The 20,000-nt window shown below is 37.6% G+C and overlaps 3 protein-coding genes across 5 annotated transcripts in view; 2 read left to right on the top strand and 1 right to left on the bottom strand.

Moving 5' to 3' along the window:
- Window positions 1–3,089, top strand: part of LOC107583010 (acidic repeat-containing protein-like) — a 6,195-nt gene extending 3,106 nt beyond the window's left edge. Inside the window, exons 2-6 of the mRNA XM_016269070.1 lie at window positions 57–118; window positions 251–319; window positions 2,725–2,776; window positions 2,885–2,921; window positions 3,018–3,089. Of these exons, the coding sequence (XP_016124556.1) occupies window positions 57–118; window positions 251–319; window positions 2,725–2,776; window positions 2,885–2,921; window positions 3,018–3,066 (269 nt within the window). The 3' untranslated portion in view covers window positions 3,067–3,089. The remainder of the gene's footprint in view (window positions 1–56; window positions 119–250; window positions 320–2,724; window positions 2,777–2,884; window positions 2,922–3,017) is intronic.
- Window positions 3,090–6,222: 3,133 nt separating this feature from the next.
- On the top strand, window positions 6,223–11,821 carry LOC107583007 (nitric oxide synthase-interacting protein-like). 2 transcript variants are annotated; one of them, XM_016269065.1, is made up of 10 exons: window positions 6,223–6,315; window positions 6,569–6,645; window positions 6,744–6,849; window positions 7,017–7,098; window positions 7,189–7,324; window positions 7,416–7,561; window positions 7,939–8,055; window positions 11,158–11,228; window positions 11,353–11,461; window positions 11,540–11,821. In XM_016269065.1, the coding sequence occupies exons 1-10, from the start codon at window positions 6,260–6,262 to the stop codon at window positions 11,609–11,611; spliced, it is 972 nt and encodes a 323-aa protein (XP_016124551.1). In that variant the 5' UTR covers window positions 6,223–6,259; the 3' UTR covers window positions 11,612–11,821. The 2 variants fall into 2 exon arrangements, with proteins under 2 accessions (XP_016124551.1, XP_016124552.1); XM_016269066.1 differs by having other exon boundaries at window positions 6,245–6,315; window positions 6,575–6,645.
- A 2-nt stretch (window positions 11,822–11,823) lies between these two features.
- On the bottom strand, window positions 11,824–15,799 carry LOC107583008 (reticulocalbin-1-like). Of its 2 annotated transcripts, none has more exons than XM_016269068.1 (8): window positions 15,704–15,799; window positions 15,073–15,294; window positions 14,796–14,989; window positions 14,380–14,552; window positions 13,514–13,574; window positions 13,313–13,404; window positions 13,130–13,237; window positions 11,824–12,003 (listed from the first exon to the last, which is right to left on the bottom strand). In XM_016269068.1, exons 2-8 carry the CDS (start codon window positions 15,285–15,287, stop codon window positions 11,899–11,901), a joined length of 948 nt encoding a protein of 315 aa, XP_016124554.1. In that variant the 5' UTR covers window positions 15,288–15,294; window positions 15,704–15,799; the 3' UTR covers window positions 11,824–11,898. The 2 variants fall into 2 exon arrangements, with proteins under 2 accessions (XP_016124554.1, XP_016124553.1); XM_016269067.1 differs by lacking the exon at window positions 11,824–12,003 and adding an exon at window positions 12,237–12,949.
- Window positions 15,800–20,000: the final 4,201 nt, after the last annotated feature.

The raw sequence follows: 20,000 nt of genomic DNA, 5'->3' as shown, positions 1-20,000 counted from the left end.
ATACACATATCAATAATAATAATTAAAAAAAACACAGCTGACAATATATTTTTCAGATGATGACGATGATGATGATTATCATAAAGGATCCATTTGTTCACTGTGTGCCCATTGTGAGGTAGGATCCTCTGAGCTCTATTAGTCTAATAAAGTGCACTATTATTTGTAGTCTAATCTCAGCCAGTCTTCAACCAGTCTTGCTTTGAATTTGGCCATGATCCAGTAGTTTTCCATTTCTCTCTCCCCTCAGCATTGCGACAGCTGTGATAAATGCCCATGCAAAAAAGGAGACGACTCTGAACACTGCGACTTCTGTGATGTGAGAAGCCCACCACAAACACACATTTACTAAATAACTACAATATAGTTTACTAAAGAACTCAATACAAAAAAAGCACAGAAGTTCATAAAAAAACAGCAGTGCAACTGTGCACTGCATCATACATTCCATGATTACACTGTAGTTTATTTTCTAGGCTTACAATCAAGTAAAATTTAAAAGTACTTGATTTACCTTACGGTATCGTTACTTTGACAGTCTTTTGAATTGATAGTCAATTCATTGTTTTAAAATGAACTAATTTCAATTACCAGAATAAGTCCCACATTTGGAATTCAATCCTGTTATCATATGATTTCCCCCCAATATATAAAAAGTTGCATTGTTAAAGTTTAAAGTCCTAAATTCTTCTCTCCAAACTCAAGCTATAAATTTTATGATAAATAAGAGTTTTATATTACTACAATCCAACACCTGGCCCCAAACTAACTAGTGCCTACTGAGTGATTAATGTAATTTATTATTTATTTATTTATTTAATATTTCTTTTTATTTAATTCTATTTTGGTATCTGGTCCCTTTTTTCACTTAAAGGGGTAATATGATGCTGCTAAAAAGAACATTATTTTGTGTATTTGGTGTAATGAAATGTGTCTATGCGGTTTAAGGTAAAAAAAAACACATTATGTTCCACATATTATACATTATTGTTTCTCCTCTATGCCCCACCTTTCTGAAACGCGAACGCTGAAATAAAGCTCATCGGTCTGAAAAGCAAGGTGTGCTGTGATTGGCCAGCTATCCAGAGCATTATGATTGGCCGAATACCTCAAGCGTGTGACGGAAATGTTACGCCCCTTACCATATTGTGATGCCCTGTCCGGCCGGAGCGATGAGACAAAAACATTAAAACCCATTATAAACGAGGCATTTGTTGCATCCAGTGGGGACATAATTACGGATTATAATGACTTATACTGTCTTTTTATGCGTTGCGTTGCGTTGCGTTGCATCGCACCGCGAAAACATAAAACCATGTCTGCATTTGTGATCGGAGAAATGACAAACAACAAGTGCTACTCTACACTGCTCAAAATTCGCGTTTGAATCATCAGTGGCAAATCCTTTAAATATGAAAAACTTAATTACAGTCTGTGAGTCAGAACAGCTGGCATTGTAGTCTACTCTACTCTACCAGGATCAGGAAACAGTCTTCCAAAAAATGCGCTGGACACATCTGAATATTTGGGTTAAACTGTTCTGGAACAGTGTTGTAAATACAATTTAACCACTGATTTCTGGTCGTGTCCTCTTTTGGAAGACCAAACAAAGTAGTTTCGCTTTCACAACGAAACAGCGTCACACACCGCGGCCTAGAGTGAGCGGAGGCCGGCTTGAGTGAGCAGAGGCGGGCGGGCTTGAGAACGGCGCGGCCGGTGGATTCGACGAAGGAGCGGCGGGCGGGCTTGTGGCAACCACATGTGACGACCCCGGGCTGGACTCGGCGATCCACAGCGCAAGATTGATATATTTCCTCAGCGACCAGCACGGATCAGCTCCAGGCATGACGAAGCGGATATCGTCCTCTTTTGGAAGACCAAACAAAGTAGTTTCGCTTTCACAACGAATCACACAGTGGCTTCACGACATGGCGGCGGTGGCAACAACACTACTACAGCGAGAATAAAAGTTACACCTTCTTTCTTTGCGTGAACATTTGGGCAGCGTTATGCAAATCTTCCCACATAGTGATGTAGACATGTGGGGGCGTGTTAGAACGAGCTGTTTTAGGTAGGCGTGGTTGACTCTTAATTTTTATAAAGAATATCTCTTTGGATTTGAGACTTTAGTCTTTGCAACTTTACAGATCTTCTTTATGCACCAAGAGCTTGTAACACTCCAAAGAGAAAGGAAACATTTAAATCGCATCATATGACCCCTTTAAAACTGTTTTTTAGGCTTTTATTCTCTAATCATGAAAAGTGCCACCAAATTAACACATAATATCTGCTGAACAAAATTTTTTTACAGTGCTCAATAATAATGCATTTATTCTTTGAAAGAAATTATAGTTTGATTTACAATTTTAGTTTGATTTTCAGAGAAAAAAAACTACAGAAAGATGTAAAGTGTTAATATATTGCACTTACTGTAGCTGTTGAGTGAAGCTAGAGGCCCTTCAGCTGTGTTTGTGCAGATAGACAGACTAAGTGTGCATTAATGACATAATAATGACTTGCATTATAGTCACAGCATGTGGGTCCAGGCTAGAAACATTAAGTGTTTAAATACAAATTATGTGGTTGTCTGAAGCTATAGATGGCTAAAGTATAGGATGTTCCTTTTTCCCTACAAAACCACATGCACATATTTACACAAACAATTACTTAAAAAATCGTAGCATGAAATTATCAGGACACTTTAACTATCTTTTGTCTCTTCAGGACTGTGGAAAGTGCTACATGTGTCCTGTTTGTGAGACCGTCTGCAAGCCAGGTAAGAAACACTCTACAACAATTTCATACATGCTATTTTAGTTGTTTAGATTGTGGATCATTTCAAAGTCTGATTATTTGATGATTTTACACTTTTTTTTCCTAAAAGGTGGCTTTGTTGACTCTGTTTCTGGATCCATCTATAAGTAAGATAATATTCTCCTGCAAATAAACCTGCAATATTAATTGTTGTTACTAGCATAGTCATATAATGATATATCCCCTCTTCTCTTCTTTTTCAGTACTGTCGCAGACGTCTTTAATGACGACGACGATGACGACGACAACTAAACCCATTCGTCACCAGCATGTGGCCAAAAGAGGAACGTGCAATTGGGCGTTACGTTTCACAGATTTCAGGATTTACATTGTAGCATTATGTTCATTGTCGTTAAGTTATTTTTCTCTTTTTAATGTTACCACATCACATGCTACAGTCTGGTCAATACATTTACGTGGAACTTAAATAATTTCATTTGGCTACCTTAAATTAAATGTATTTAACTGAACAACATTTCCCTTTTAAACAGTATTGTTATTAACATAAGTTATGATATGAAATGTAATTGCAAACCTACACTCTAAAAAATGCTGGGTTAAATATAACCCAGCCCTGGGTTAAAAAAGGACAAACCCAGCTATTGGGTTGTTTTGACCCAGCAGTTGGGATGTTTTGAACCGAACCGCTGGGTCAAAACAACCCAATAGCTGGGTTTGTCCCTTTTTAATCCTGCGCTGGGTTGTATTTAACCCAGCATTTTTTAGAGTGTAACCGTGTTGTTTTGAGACTACTTATGGAATAAAATGAGGGAATGTTTTATTTATGTAAGTAATAATACTTTCAAAATACTTTGAAAAACATACATTATATCAGTGTAGGCAGAGTATAATTGTCTGTGAGGGATGTCCTTACTGTCTCTGTTGAATAGGTTGTAATGTTTTTCATTTTGCTGTTAATTTTTCCGCTGACGAAACATGATTTCCAAACATGATTTGTGATATGAAATATGGCCTTAAAGGGATGTTCATCCAAAAAACTAAACTGTGTCATCATTTACTCACCATCATGTTGTTTCAAAGTCATATGATTTTCTTTCTTCAGCAGAAAACAAAGGGGAAAGGTCTGAACCAGCAGGAGCGGGCCTTTAGATATTTGATGTCCAATATTAAAAATGGGCTAATAAGAACATAACTAGCACATTAAATATTCATACTACATAATATATTATTAGGCTCTCTGCATGTATCATGATTGGTCAATACTCAATAATGCTAAAGTGTTTTCTCACAAATGTGAGCAGCTCATTGCCATTCTCTATCCTACAACTTTAGACAATTAGCAAACATAGTAAAGTGGCCTTGGAAGGATAACTTAATTATTAAGCATCCATTTGATAAAAAAGTTGAACAGGTAAAAGACACAAAGCTGGGAGGATGAATGTAAAAAAGAGACTTAATATGTTAATATTTATATGCTAATTAGTTCATAGAAATCTATTTTAGACTCAGGTAAAGAACTATAACTATATTATCGTCCAGTCACACACCAACGGACGACAAAGGCCTGTTTTTAAGCAGTTATGTCATCTGCCGCTTAAATGTCCGCGCTCTTTAACGCTGGGTGGATTCTGATTGGCTGTCAATATTTTTATCGTTCATCAACAGGAAGAAAAAAAGCCATTCTTAAAAAGATTTCAAGGACATCATTCTTCTGTGTCTTTATCGACTTTTATATTAAAATTAGAATGATTATACATTTTTTTAGTTATAGTTATTGCTATAGTTATTGTCTTTGACATGACCAGGCCATTTAGTCTTTGTCCTTGGCGTACATTGGCTTTAACATTTATTCTTTGAGTACTGTAATACAGGGGTCACCAGACTCGGTCCTGGAGGACATGTGTGTTGATTAGGCAAGTAGGAGCTAAACTCTGCAGTTGGTTGCAGTCTGGGTTAAAAAAGGACAAACCCAGCTATTGGGTTGTTTTGACCCAGCAGTTGGGATGTTTTGAACCGAACCGCTGGGTCAAAACAACCCAATAGCTGGGTTTGTCCCTTTTTAATCCTGCGCTGGGTTGTATTTAACCCAGCATTTTTTAGAGTGTAACCGTGTTGTTTTGAGACTACTTATGGAATAAAATGAGGGAATGTTTTATTTATGTAAGTAATAATACTTTCAAAATACTTTGAAAAACATACATTATATCAGTGTAGGCAGAGTATAATTGTCTGTGAGGGATGTCCTTACTGTCTCTGTTGAATAGGTTGTAATGTTTTTCATTTTGCTGTTAATTTTTCCGCTGACGAAACATGATTTCCAAACATGATTTGTGATATGAAATATGGCCTTAAAGGGATGTTCATCCAAAAAACTAAACTGTGTCATCATTTACTCACCATCATGTTGTTTCAAAGTCATATGATTTTCTTTCTTCAGCAGAAAACAAAGGGGAAAGGTCTGAACCAGCAGGAGCGGGCCTTTAGATATTTGATGTCCAATATTAAAAATGGGCTAATAAGAACATAACTAGCACATTAAATATTCATACTACATAATATATTATTAGGCTCTCTGCATGTATCATGATTGGTCAATACTCAATAATGCTAAAGTGTTTTCTCACAAATGTGAGCAGCTCATTGCCATTCTCTATCCTACAACTTTAGACAATTAGCAAACATAGTAAAGTGGCCTTGGAAGGATAACTTAATTATTAAGCATCCATTTGATAAAAAAGTTGAACAGGTAAAAGACACAAAGCTGGGAGGATGAATGTAAAAAAGAGACTTAATATGTTAATATTTATATGCTAATTAGTTCATAGAAATCTATTTTAGACTCAGGTAAAGAACTATAACTATATTATCGTCCAGTCACACACCAACGGACGACAAAGGCCTGTTTTTAAGCAGTTATGTCATCTGCCGCTTAAATGTCCGCGCTCTTTAACGCTGGGTGGATTCTGATTGGCTGTCAATATTTTTATCGTTCATCAACAGGAAGAAAAAAAGCCATTCTTAAAAAGATTTCAAGGACATCATTCTTCTGTGTCTTTATCGACTTTTATATTAAAATTAGAATGATTATACATTTTTTTAGTTATAGTTATTGCTATAGTTATTGTCTTTGACATGACCAGGCCATTTAGTCTTTGTCCTTGGCGTACATTGGCTTTAACATTTATTCTTTGAGTACTGTAATACAGGGGTCACCAGACTCGGTCCTGGAGGACATGTGTGTTGATTAGGCAAGTAGGAGCTAAACTCTGCAGTTGGTTGCAGTTTGGTGACCCCTGCTATAATTAAAAAAAAATGCTTTCTACAATGTCATATTTTTTAGCAGAAGCTCTACTATAATCTAGATGTAATAAAGTATTTAAATTCAAATCAGTATTTATTTTGGTGGACAAACAGACTGCAGCTTAACTGACAGAGGGCGCGAGCATGATACCAGCGTTCTCTGAGAACTTTTATTCTGGAATTTATGACGAACCAGGAAGTGGAGCCAAAAGGGTTCTTTCCGGTTCAGGATAATAAGAGGTAAACAGCAACGTCTGTGCTTATCCCCGCACGTTCAAACCTGCTATTTATCTATGATATAACAAACTGCGTTTGATTTATGTGTAGCTTCCGGCTTGTTGTTGTAACGTTAATGTGTGATATCTGTTATGGATTGCCTCGCTAGTTCACTAAGGAATTATCCAACATGGGCGAACGTGTAACGTTAGTTATGTGAAACTGTGCAAAATCTGTTCACCAATACCGTAAAAACTGTTCATTTTGTTCTGTAAAGGACAAGCATGACTCGACACGGGAAAAACTGCACAGCAGGAGCCGTTTACACGTATCACGAGAAGAAGAAAGACACCGGTAATGTATCCCTGCTGATCTTATGTATTTATGTGTGTCATGAAATGATTGCAATGTAATTACAATATCAAATTGTGCATCTCACTTCATATTTCCAGCCGCTTCTGGTTACGGGACACAAAGTGTGCGTTTGGGGAAGGATGCGATCAAAGATTTTGACTGCTGCTGTCTCTCCTTACAGCCCTGCAGGGACCCCGTCGTAACGTACGAGCCACATTTGCACTCGTAGAAATGTTTCAATGCTGAAATTGTCTGCATGAGGTTATTTAACACAGTCTTAAGTGGTTATACTGAGTGATACTGGGCCATTTGCGTGTCAGCTGCTTGGAGACTGGGATTAATGTGTGTTTGTTTATCTTTGCTTACTGCAGTAAAGATGGATACTTATATGAAAAAGAAGCCATCCTGCAATACATCCTTCACCAGAAAACAGAAATTGCCAAGAAAATGAAGGTTTGAGCACTTTTTACAAATGTATTTTGCTCTGAATGTGAATGCCCTTCACTGTTTGTCTAACAAACACACACATATTTTTAAACTCAGGCATATGAGAAGCAGAAACAGGCTCTAAAGAGTGAAGGCCAGCTGGAGTCCAAGTCTGAGGAGCGAGAGAGAGCTGAGAAGTTCAAACAGAGAGAGAACAACATTGTCTCCAAGCCAATCAACCCCTTTACCTCAGGTATGAAAACCAGACAAGGTGGTTTAAACATAAGTACAACACAATGAGATTCCTGCTCGATTATGTGTGTATATACCTCATGTTTCTGTAGAGAAATCTAAGGACGAAGGAAGCCAGAAGGGCTCAAGCAGCTCCACCAGTTCTGACACAGGAGCGTCCAGTTCCTCTTCAGCTCTGCCCAGCTTCTGGATCCCCAGCCTCACACCAGAGGCCAAGCCCACCTTGCTTAAAAAACCCGTAGGTCTCTAGATCTGTCACTTTCCCCTCTTTGCCAGCCACATGTCCCTAACCTTGGGTCTTCAGTAGTCAGATGTCCTTCATGGAAGAGCATTACACAAGAGATTGTGCTTACCCTGAAATCAGTTTGCATGCCAAGTGTTCTTTTGATCGGTCATGATGCCTTTGATTGGTTTGTTTGTCTTTCTCTCCTCCTGCTTTGGTCAGTTCTCCACTCTGTGTGTTCAGTAGCTTCTTGTGTCATGATTGTCCTCTTTTAAAGGATCTCTCACCCTGTATGGGGCACTCAATTTAAGAAATACACCTCACAGATATATTAACTCTTTTGACATCATCTATTAACATTAACTGTTTTTCCTTCTCTCCTGCTTTTTCAGTCAAAGACAGTGTTGTGCCCCATGTCAGGATGTCCTTTGAAGATGAGTGATTTGATTTCAGTGCGCTTCACTCCACTGGACTCCAGTCTGGACAGAGTGGCCCTCCTCACACGCCAAGTAAGAAGCCTTAATTTTGGAGCTTTATGTATTTATTTATGAGCTGCATCTCTCTTTCCATTTAATACTGTATACAATACCTTTCAAAAATTTGGGGTTGGTAAGATTAGAAAACAGTAATAAGAATGGAAAACCGAAACCATTGTGAAATAATATTACAATTTTAAATGTTTTCTATTATAATTTTAACACATTAGAATGTAATTTATTCCTCATAGCTACATTTTCAGCAACCTTTACTCCAGTCTTCAGTGTCACATGATCCTTCAGAAATCATTCTCAAGTAGGGATGTAAGAGCCGGTCGAAAATCATAATGTGTGACAGTTCAAGTTGGTTCAGATGTTAAACAAATCGTGATTCAATTGCTGGTGATGATTTATAAATGTATTCCTGAGGAAAAGTTTACATGGTATTTTCTTTGCATCTTGCCTCAGTATAATAAAAGACTATAGAATACCCAAGTCGTGTCACTCGTATAGTTTTGAATGGGGAAAAATGCAACGCTCAATATGGCTGCTCAATCGCAGGAAGCCCCGCCTTCTGAATGAAAGCGATTTAGAGAGCACATTTTCAAATAGGTGCTGTCTTTATATATAAACTGATTTGAGTTTTAAACAACTACATTCTCGCCTGAAATACTTTTAAAACTACATTTCATGACACAATAACATTATTGTGATTAACAGTAATATTTAAAAAAATTATGCGATTAAATGGTGGTTTTAATACAATGCTGTGTGAACTCAACCAATCAGCATGCTCAGCGCCCAAGTCCCGCCCCCAAAAGTTCCGGACCTTTGAAAAAGTACTACCTCGTGAGCAGGGACTTTCTGAGGGGCAAATTTTTACCCGGAACTTTATGTAGATCCTGGTTTCTGCGGTGGAAACACACCGAGTAACAGCCCAAAGTCCAAAAGTTCCTGTGGTGGAAATGGGGCTTATGACACAGTTGTTGTCAGATTTCTTTGCTGATCTCAAATATGAAATTTAATTTTGAGCTTAGTAAACAGTTTTGGAGAATTTGATGTTTCCCCATTCAAAGAGATAGGAGCTGCACTTGCATTCCCGAGAGGTGTTTCAAAGATGGCTGCCGAGTGACATGACTTGCCTTAAAGAGGCTTTGGTATAATGCATATTGAAGTAGTGTTTATAAATGCAGTGTTGCTTTGTTTACAGAGGTAAACAAGGAAACGCTGTATTACTGCTGTTCCATAAGCGCCACCTGCTGTCAGAGAGTGAATTTGGGTTTTCTTTCAGCCCGTCTGCTTTTATGTAGTTTTGTTGCATAATTTTATTTATTATTTAAGTCAAAGTAAGACTATTGTGTTTTGATTCAGATGCTTTTTTTAGTACAAGGTGCATTTTCTGCTAGAAAATGTGGACATTAAATTTCTTAAAGGGGTCATATGATGCTGCTAAAAAAGAACATTATTTGGTGTAGTGAAATGTTTGTGGTTTAAAGTTCAAAAAACACATTATTTTCCACATACTGTACATTATTGTTTCTCCTCTATGCCCCGCCTTTCTGAAATGTGTTGATTTTTACAAAGCTCATCGGTCTGAAAAAGCGAGGTGTGCTCTGATTGGCCAGCTATCCAGTGCGTTGTGATTGGCCGAATACCTCAAGCGTGTGACGGAAATGTTACGCCCCTTGCCATATTGTGATGCCCTGTCCCGGCACGACGAGACAAAAACATTAAAACCCATTATAAACGAGGCATTTGTTGCATCCAGTGGGGACATAATTATGGATTATAATGACTTATACTGTCTTTTTATGCGCTGCGTTGCATCGCATCGCACCGCAAAAACATAAAACCATGTCTGCATTTGTGATCGGAGAAATGACAAACAAGCGCTACTCTACACTGCTCAAAACTCGCGTTTGAATCATCAGTGGCAAATCCTTTAAATATGAAAATGTACTTGCAGTCTGTGAGTCAGCATTATTTGTCAGCATCATAGACTGTATAGGGTCAGAATGCGCGCCGAAGGGGAAATGGGAACTGAATTCACCGGAACACCGGCATTGTAGGCTATACTCTCCCAGGAAACAGTCCTCGTCCTCCGTAAAATGCGCTGGACACATCTGAATATTTGGGTTGAACTGTTCTGGAATAGTGTTGTAAATACAACTTAACCACTGATTTCTCGGTGTGTCCTCCTTCGGAAGGCCAAACAAAGTAGTTTCGCTTTCACAAAAAAACACAGCGTCTTCACAACATGGCGGCGGCAACAATAAAGTTACGCCGCCTTTCTTTGCGTGAACATTTGGGCGGCGTTATACAAATCTTCCCACATCGTGACGTAGACATGTGGGGGCGTGTTAGGTAGGCGAGGTTGATCTCTTTGGTTTTGAGACTTTAGTCTTTGCAACTTTACAGATCTTCTTTATGCACGAACAGCTTGTAACACTCCAACGAGAAAGAAAAACTTGAAATCGCATCATATGACCCCTTTAAAAAAAAATTGTATGAGGAGATTTATTTATTTATTTGGGATTTGTTTATTTTATATTTATTTATAAAATAAATGCATTATTAGCCTATTTATTTGACCTAAAAGATATTCCGATGTCAGGTACATCATTTTGTCTGAGAAATAATAAAAGGACACTTTTTCATTTATAATTTGTCTTAAATCTCATGTTGTTAAAATAATCATTAAAAAATTGGATCATGAAACCAGGAATCGTTACATCCCTATTCCCAAGAAGTGTTTCTCATGATCGGTGTTGATAAAAGTTCTGCTGCTTAAGAGTTGTGATAGATTATTATTATTATTATTATTTTTTATTTTTTTTTAGAGGATGATTTGATTAATGGAAACTTCAAAAGAGAGCAGCATTTATTTTTGAATTTTTTTGTAGCAATAGATTTACTGTCACTTTTAATCAACTGAATGCATCTTTGCTTAATAACAGTACTAATTTAAAAATATATTAAATAAGTATAATTAATGTATTATTAAATGTTAAATATTTCTGTATTGTATCTTAAGAAAAAAAACTGACCTAAACCTTTAAATTACTGCACGTCTTTGCAAGCAGTATCTTTAAGGTGTTTCTCAACCGTTCAGAAATTGTTTTATGTGGTCCTCAGGACAGATTTGTGTGTGCAGTAACCAGAGACACACTTGGGAACTCTGTGCCCTGTGCAGTTCTTAGACCCTCGTGAGTTTGACTTTTAAACTGTTTATTCAGCAAGAATTGATCTGACTCTATGCATTTTCATACATTTAGGCCGTGCCCTCACTTTTAGTTTCTCTCTCCTTTTGTTTCCTGTCTTTCCCTCAAGTGGAGTCGTAGTCACTATGGAGTGTGTGGAGAAGCTCATACAGAAAGACATGATTGATCCAGTGACTGGAGACAAACTGAAAGAGAAGGACATCATTCCCCTTCAGAGGGTGTGTATGAGAGACCTAAAGCTATAAAGAGTGTCTCAACAAAGTCAGTGTATAATGTCTGTCTTTGCTCGTCGGCAGGGTGGGACTGGCTTTGCAGGTTCAGGAGTGGACCTCAAAGCTAAAGAGGCCAGACCCGTTATGCAAGCATAAACAAGAGGATTGGACAACGCTTTTACCCTGTAAATATTGTCATTCATTTTGCTGGACTTTTTTGGAGTCCTTTTGTTGTCAGTTGTTTGGTGAGGGGTAATTGGAGTGGATGTTGAAGTTATTTTTTTTCTCCTTGCCCCAAAGATACTTTAATGTCATGTGTTCACAATATAGAGTAGATGTACTTTTTTTTAAATAAATCATTTATTTTACACACTTCAAAAATCGCATTTGTCTTATTTTAAACGTTTTAAAAGACATTCAGAATTTTTGTAGTCGTAATGAGGTTAAAGTTCATCATGATCTTCTGTCAGGGTCCCAAAGTCAGTTATAGTGCTGACTTTAATGAAATCCATTTTATCCATGATCTCACTGATAGAGAGACGACCATCCTGGGAATGACATTAAGGACACAGACACAGTTTGGAAAATGCAAAGGACAAAGAATGATTGTTGAACAAGAGGGTGAATGACTAATAAAAAAATTATAATAAAAAGAAAAGAAAAAAAAAAAATATATATATATATGTATATAAGCTTCTGTGATTAACAATTAGACCTCTTATCAGAATGCAATATAATGTCTTTGTCAGAACACTGAAGTTAAACCCCAGTCCACAATTTAAAAAAAAACCAACATGGCTTTATTTGGAATTCACAGAGAGAAAAATGTTCCACCAATACAGTGTCAATTACTTTTGTCTCCTCCCATCTATTGAGTCCCTGCCCCTCTTTCCCTCCCTCTGGATTCATCTCTCCTCCGCGATGCCTCTTTTCATTTTAGTGATACGTTGAATGTGAAGTCACAGACCACTAAATTTTGAAATTGTGAAATGTCCTTTGTAACAGTCAAGACAGGGCTGTTATTGTGAATACTGATGCAACTGTCCCGGTCCCTGTTCAGTAGTGCTGAACTCCTGAGCATCTCTCAAATGGAAGATATCAGTCCATTTCCTCACAGTTAGCAAACTGGAGTGTCTGTTCATAAGGAATGTGAGTGTTCCTTACGGTTTTGTTTCAAAGGACAAAATGTGTTTGACAATAAATACAAATTTTGTCTGTCTCACTAAAATACCTGTCTTCATTGAAGCCTAACCCCTGACTTTTGACTCTGGAAATGTTCCTACCCAACACATGATGAAAATGAGCTTTTATTTTCATATTCAGTTTCCTATCTTCTTGCCTACACCCCAAATATGTTGCCCTCCCCTGTACCCAGATATGCCAGCATTAAAGTTCATCATGTCTTTTGGTGAGATCCTCTCCGTAATTAGTCGCTTGGCTCCCGACAAACATGTTCCAGTTTGCCAGAATCTCCTTCTTTGTGATTTTGTCATCCTGGTTAGTCAATTACATGAAGCAGTTGGAAGTCCATTGCAATTCATTGGCAGTGAATTAAAAGAAAGACAGAAGTAAAGATTAATTTTAAATTGATTTTTGATTATTATTATTGCCATTTATGCATTATTGCGAATTAATGACACCACCCATGTTGAAGACCCAGTGAAAGCCACTTACGTTGTCTTTATCTGTTTCATGAATGAGATGCTGGGCCTCATTATCAGCATGGTCGACCTCTCCAGGGAGGATCCAATGAGAGACTTCACTGGCATCAAGGAAACCGTCCTAACAAAAGCAAGCAAATCATGAACCATGAAAGAATAGAATAGAATGCTGACAGATTTCCTTCCCACGGCATACCTTGTTCATGTCTCTGAACTCTGAAAAGTGCTTCTTTTCTGTTGTGACCCAATCTGGTTCATTCTCTCCATTTCCAGGGGTGAACATGTCCCCTAGGGTCATAAGGAACACACACAAGCACAGTTTCAATTCATCTGGCCACAAAATATCAGTTCTAATGTAGGCTTTCTTCTTTCCCAGGTGAATAGAGTAGACATTTACCAATGTATTCCCGCAGATCAATCTTGCCATCACCATTCTTGTCAATGTCTTCAATTGTTTCCTGTAACAATGAAGGATCAAAGTTCGCAACAGTGATCTGTTTCAGTGCTTCTCAAGTGGTCTGTTCTGGTCTGAAAGATGTTAAACGCTAACAATAGATAGCAAAATTAATCATCTACAGTATTCATAGTAATTCTCCTGTCACTTGGCCAATTTTTTATTAGTATTTTTTAACAAAAACATACATTCTGCAGAATCATGTAGAAACCCTCTTCCAAAAAAAAATCATTATTATACATGTTTGACCTCTGTCATTGCCAACAAAGGGTATATAACAAAGTATTGAGATGAAATTTTGTTATTGACCAAATACTTATTTTCCACCATAATTTGCAAATAAATTCTTTAAAAATCCTACAATGTGATTTTCTGGAATTTTTTTTCTCATTTTGTCTCTCATAGTTGAGGTATACCTATGATGAAAATTACAGGCCTCTCTCATCTTTTTAAGTGGGAGAACTTGCACAATTGGTGGCTGACTAAATACTTTTTTTCCCCACTGTATCTTCATGGAACATGATCTTTACTTAATATCCTAATGATCATTTTTGGCATAAATGAAAAATCTATAATTTTGACCCATACAATGTATTTTTGGCTATTGTTACAAATATACCCCAGCGACTTAAGACTGGTTTTGTGCTCCAGGGTCACCATATAGTGAAAATGTGAACAAGAGAATTTTGGTCCTTGGTCTATACGTTTTTTTCCTCCGTGTGAATCTTCTCAACATGTATTAAACATATTTTTAAAGCTGTTTCTGTAAAACATGCGAGTATAAATGCCTTCTGCTTTACTCTGTGTACCTGTATCACAATGTCCCTCATGTGGTCAAACTCCTCTGGATGGAGGAAGGCGGTGAACTCTTCTCTGGTAGCAACACCGTCCCCGTCCCGGTCTGCAGACTTGAACCGTCTTTCATCTCTAGTGAGCATGGCTTTGTAACTCGCCTTATCATCCACATCATCAAACTCTGCATCTGGAGTACAGTAATAGTACATTAACCGTCAATATTCTTTAGTTCTGCGGAATGCATTGCGGTTTAAGGTCTAAACACTAAACATTTTTGGTCTATTTAAATGAAATACTAATTTATCCAAAAATACAATAGTTTCATTTTGCGAAGATGTTGCATTGTTGTGAACAATAAATACATAACCCTTTCTCATTAAAAGCCACATAATTAGTAGCCGTGCCCAAATTCAAATGCTCATTTAATTACCCATGTAATATCCATAAGTGGTGTTCTTGTACTCGATCCAGCCAATCTTCCCATCCTTGTTCTGGTCGTACTCTTTCCAGTGCTTGTCCACATTCTCCTCGATGTACCTACTCTGCCTGTGCTTGATCCAGTGGTGTAGCTCAGCATGACTGATGAAGCCATCCTTATCCGTGTCAATCCTATCCACAATCTTTCTGCAAAGGGAATATACAAAGTAAGACGCTAATAATATTATAATTCTCCTATTTACTGTACCATTCTCCCATAGTTATTTTACCCTAGTCTCTCTTTGCTCTCCTCAGGGCTTAGCTGGTCAAAGGTCTTGGCTTCCTCTTTGCCCAGGAAGGCCTCGTGGTCATAATGGTATCCATGGGCATCATCATGAACATGGTCACTGAGGTCAGGCTTATGATGTACACGCTTCTCCTGTGCAGGCACAGCAACGGTGACCCCAAAAAACAGGGCAAGTGTCCCTAAAATGAGCAGCTGCATATTCTCCCTAAGGAGTGTGTGTAAAAGAGACAGAAAAAGATTTTGTAAATTCTTTCTGCCCTAAAAAAAAAAAAAAAAAAGGATTATGTACACTAACACACAAAGTCATTGTGCTTAGCAATGAAAATGTATCCTCAATGGTCTCATTCAATTTTAAATAAAATGATACAGCATAGACATTTGTTTTCAACTTTCTGAGTAAGCATCAACTATTTTATGTTAAAGCATAATAATAAAAAAAACAAGAACAAACATATAAAATCTAAAAACAATGTTTTGTTTTATGCAGTGATTTACAGGCAGCATATGTCTATTGAACGAGCTGTACAAAAATAGTTGACATTAACAAAAAAACACAGTGCAATTTAAGTAAAAAAAATGAAAAAAAAAATTGTAAAACCGTATAAATAACTTACCAAGCCTGCAGTGATTTCTGCTCGAGTACAGCCGTTTATCCTGAGTGAGTGGAGGAGTACGCGTTGGCACTGTTCTTCTTTAAAGTGCACGTAAAAGGGGGTGGGGCAGCCACGTTACGTGTCCTCAAAAAGCTTTTACTGACAGGAAAAAGAGCCAATTGTAAGACGAGATTGGGCGGGGCCTAGGAGAATTCTAAATTCTACTGGCTGCGAAACGCCACGTTGACACGCGAACGCGCATTCAGACAGGGATGCAGGCGTGTTTTGGCAAACTGGGAAAAAGTTTTGAGGACTGCTTATCTTTGACAGAAACATTGTGTTAGCTGCGTTTGGACTGGAAATTAATGGAAATAAATTACGTTTAATGCATGTTAAATAGCCTTAATGTAACATGCAAACTTTGTTTTATTAAGTCTTTAAGGCGCAAGTTAATATCTGGTCAGTGGTCTTTAAATTAGGCTACTTATACGCCGAATATAAATAGTAGCCTAATAATAATATCAATACTACTCAGAAAGTGTTAAGTGGTTGTGTCGTTTTGTAAATTAAAGGCCAACAGATCAAACCCTTTAGCATTGTCAGATTAAACAAGTTAAATGTCTCGCATATAGAATATTATCATGTAAGTGTAGTTTTTAAAGTTTTTTTTAAACAAGCTAGTATAATCCCTTTTAAAGATTTAATCCTTCCTTTTTAACTAAACATTTGTCATGCACTTTTCAGAAAGTTGATATCCGAAATAGCAATTTGTTTGTGGTCAGTTTGACAGGTATATCAGGGAGAACATGTTGAAAAACGCAATGAAACATTGCAACTGAATATAACTGGCTAAAATATAGAGCAGCAGTGTGAACACAAATTAAAATGTTTTAAATTCTATTTGTTTTGTGCCATGTTTTATATACTGCAGTTTATGTTATCAAGTAGAAATCTCGTTCAGATTTACATCATACCTGTTTTTTTCTAAAGTGTCATACACTCAAAGTATATGTTATCAGTTTATACATTCCCTGGGAATCGAGCCTAACCATTGTTTTGCTATCACCAGGCTGCCAGTAGATCTATAGGTCTAAGAAGCAAAGCTCTAAGAAGTACTAACTTGGTTAATGAGCAGGCCTAGACAAACTCTGTAGATTTTTACATCCTTCCTCTGCTGTGTTTAAGGGAAAAATCTATGTCAGTTCTGCAGAATGAACATGGTGAAATGTGTTAAATTGAGCATAATCAAATTAATAAAACTATTTAATTAACAAACACACAAGGGGCAGCATAAACTTTTGTACTGTTTGGGGTCAATTTTCAAAAAAAAAAAAAAAAAACTTTTATCCAGGAAGAATCCAATACATTTATCAAAAGTGTCCTTAAATAAATGTAGAATTTTTCAAAAGTTTTTTTTAAATAAATGCTAATCTTTTGAACATTGTTTATTAATGAATCCTGAAAAAAATTGTATCACTGTTTCCATAAAAATATAAAGTAGCACAATGGATCATGTGACACTGACTGGAGTTATGGCGGCTGAAAATGTATCTTTTTATCAAAGGAATAAATTACATTTTAAAAAATATTAAATAGAAAACATTTATTTTAAATTGTTAGACTGCTTCACAAAATTCTTGCTTGCACCTTTTTTCCCCTTTTTTTGATCAAATTAATGCAAAAAAAAAAATTTTTTTAAAGCTGACCCCAAACTTTTAAATGTATGCATATAAGGGAGCTCAAATTCAGCAGAAACTTGCAGAAAATCTACAAAGCTTTCTGCAGAATTTCTTGCTTCGAAATTCCATGTTAGCCTCCTTATGAGACAACAAAATACTTGCACCTATGGATGCTAGGACCAAGGCCACTTTGTTGTGTCTACTTATACCTCCTTCAACTTTGTCACCTCCCGATTTCGTCGTTTCTCGATTCCTCGTCCTCCCTCACAACTTGTTGCACAACTTTTCACACCTGCCCTCTTTCTTTACCTCTTTGTCTCTCTCCAGACATACACAGTGCTTCGTCCCTCGGTCCTCACCCCTTTTTCTCTCTCTGTGTGTGTATGTGTGTGTCCCCTCTCTTCTCTCTCTTTGCCTGTGGCTGTGTCTAGTACCATGGAGCAATTGAAGGTGACAGGGCCAGAGAGAGAGGAGGGGAGAGGGAGGACGTGGCACTCTATAGCCTGGGGGCACACAACAACACACACAGAGAGAGATGGGAAAGGAAATGGGATGCAGAGACGGCAAAATAAGGAAGAAGACAAGTGCTCGGGAACCAAACGGATGACACAGAGTGATGGAGAGACTGTGGGCCTAATGAATTATTTGCCTTTGCCAGATTTTGGCGTCATACGCGGGGTATCGAGTACAACACTTGCTCCTTTACCACATATACATGCACTCTCATACATGTACACACATTTTATTAAGCGCTTGATGTTAATTTGTCCCGGCATTGTTGCTATGGTGACCTCTCTTCCCCCTCCCCCCCAGCAGAGAGAGAGAGGGTGACATGGATGAACTAACAAGACACTGAAAAAAATGTGCCCTAAAGGAGCGTACACTCACACACCAGCACACATAATAAACATGCACTCAACGTCACATGTGTGCAACACTCTGACACTAAATATTAACAACGTTTTATTAGGATCCCTTCTCATTTGCTTCACTTTTGTAACTATTTAAAAAAATAACCCACACGGAGAAAGATGCTCTTCATCTTCCATTGTGTTTCTGTGTAAATCATCTGTCTGTTTTCCGTGTCACTGTCTTTTCCCGTGCATCCTCTGAACGAGTGACAAAGAGGGAGACATAGGTATGGGGGGAGGATGGGAGAGGAAGAGAGCGGAGGGTTTTGTCAACCGGAAATAAATAAAGCTGGCACCCTCCTTCTCCTCCACCTCCTCTGTCTCTCTTTCTCGTGCCCTCTGTGTCCCCCTTCCTTGTTTTTTTTCTACAAGGATACATCTATGGCCTCGTTATGTCTTCCTATTTCTCTTTTTCTGTTTCAGTTCCTTCGCTATCATGCGTGTACCACAACCGTATGAAACGCCTTGTGATTTGTTTGTGCCATGACAGTGTCTGTTGACCTGATGGTGCTTGTCACATTAAAGAGATGGACCTCCCAAAAATGAACATTCTGTCATCATTTACTCACCCTCATGTCGTTCCCGACCTGAGGGATGTCTGGAACACAAAGGAGATGTTTATCAGAATGCTCAAGCTGCTCTTTTCCATACAATGACTGGTGTGAATGGTGACTAGGGGTCACCAAAAAGTACCATAAAAGTGATATAAGAGTAGTCCACATGACTCCTGTACTATATTCCAAGTCTTCTGAAGTAATACAGTAGCTTTGATCAGACCAATATCATTTTGGAAGCTTGGCAGCTCATTTAGTCACCATTCACTTTCATTAGAAAAGAGCATTGTGAATATGCTGAATATGTGCTAAACTTTGCGTTCCACAGAAGAAAGAAAGTCATACAGATCTGTTAAGACGTAATAGTAAGTAACCAATGACAAAATTTGCATTTTTAGATGAATATCCTTTTAAAATTTGTGTATATCTACTCTGACCCCATAAGTAATCTCTGTTTATTGACATAATACTTTCTCATTTAAAGTCTTTGCATAATATTTATACCCAATTTAATAGCAGGAAAAAAATGGCCAGTGGTTCTCAGCCTTTTTGTCTTCAAGGCACACTTTTATCCGAAAAGGTTTTTGTCCACTTTTTGTCCTTTTCAAAGGCCCTCCTGCCTAAGCTGATATATGTATCATTGGTACGTCTGTTGTAGTAAAAATATACATGGTTTTTCTTAGCATTTTAAATTAAGATTTTGTTAATATAACTAACTATTAATAAAGTAATATAACAACTCACTGGGGCCAACTTGAAAGTTTACTGATGCCCCCTAGTGGGTCCCGGAACCCTGGTTGAAAACCATTTACCTTAGAGTGAATGCATGAAAAAAAGAAACATATCAGTACACAATAAAATAGCTCATGATTCTCTGATTCAAAATGAACCCCTTTGATCCTTCTTCTTACTACAAAAGTGAGCATAAAGAGGCCTCCTATTTATTTGCTTAAGTTGAACCTTTCATATTAACTAGAACCAAAATGGTCATGCTTGTAAGTCATGTTGGCTGAGTCTCCTGTATCAGACCTACAAGTCTCTCTTTCTGTTTTTCTCTCGTATTTTAACGTGTCACAGGCTCTTTGGTTTTTAAAGTTAATCCAATAAAATATGCAAATATAGCATTGGGATTGTCACAAAGTGCAGTGGAGGGTAAACATACCATATACACTCT

Source organism: Sinocyclocheilus grahami, unplaced genomic scaffold (assembly GCF_001515645.1).
Source record: "Sinocyclocheilus grahami isolate Dianchi unplaced genomic scaffold, SAMN03320097.WGS_v1.1 scaffold49.1, whole genome shotgun sequence".
NCBI classification, from domain to species: Eukaryota; Metazoa; Chordata; class Actinopteri; order Cypriniformes; family Cyprinidae; genus Sinocyclocheilus; species Sinocyclocheilus grahami.
The sequence above is the reverse complement of the archived record's forward strand: the minus strand, read 5'-3'. Positions and strand labels throughout refer to the sequence as shown.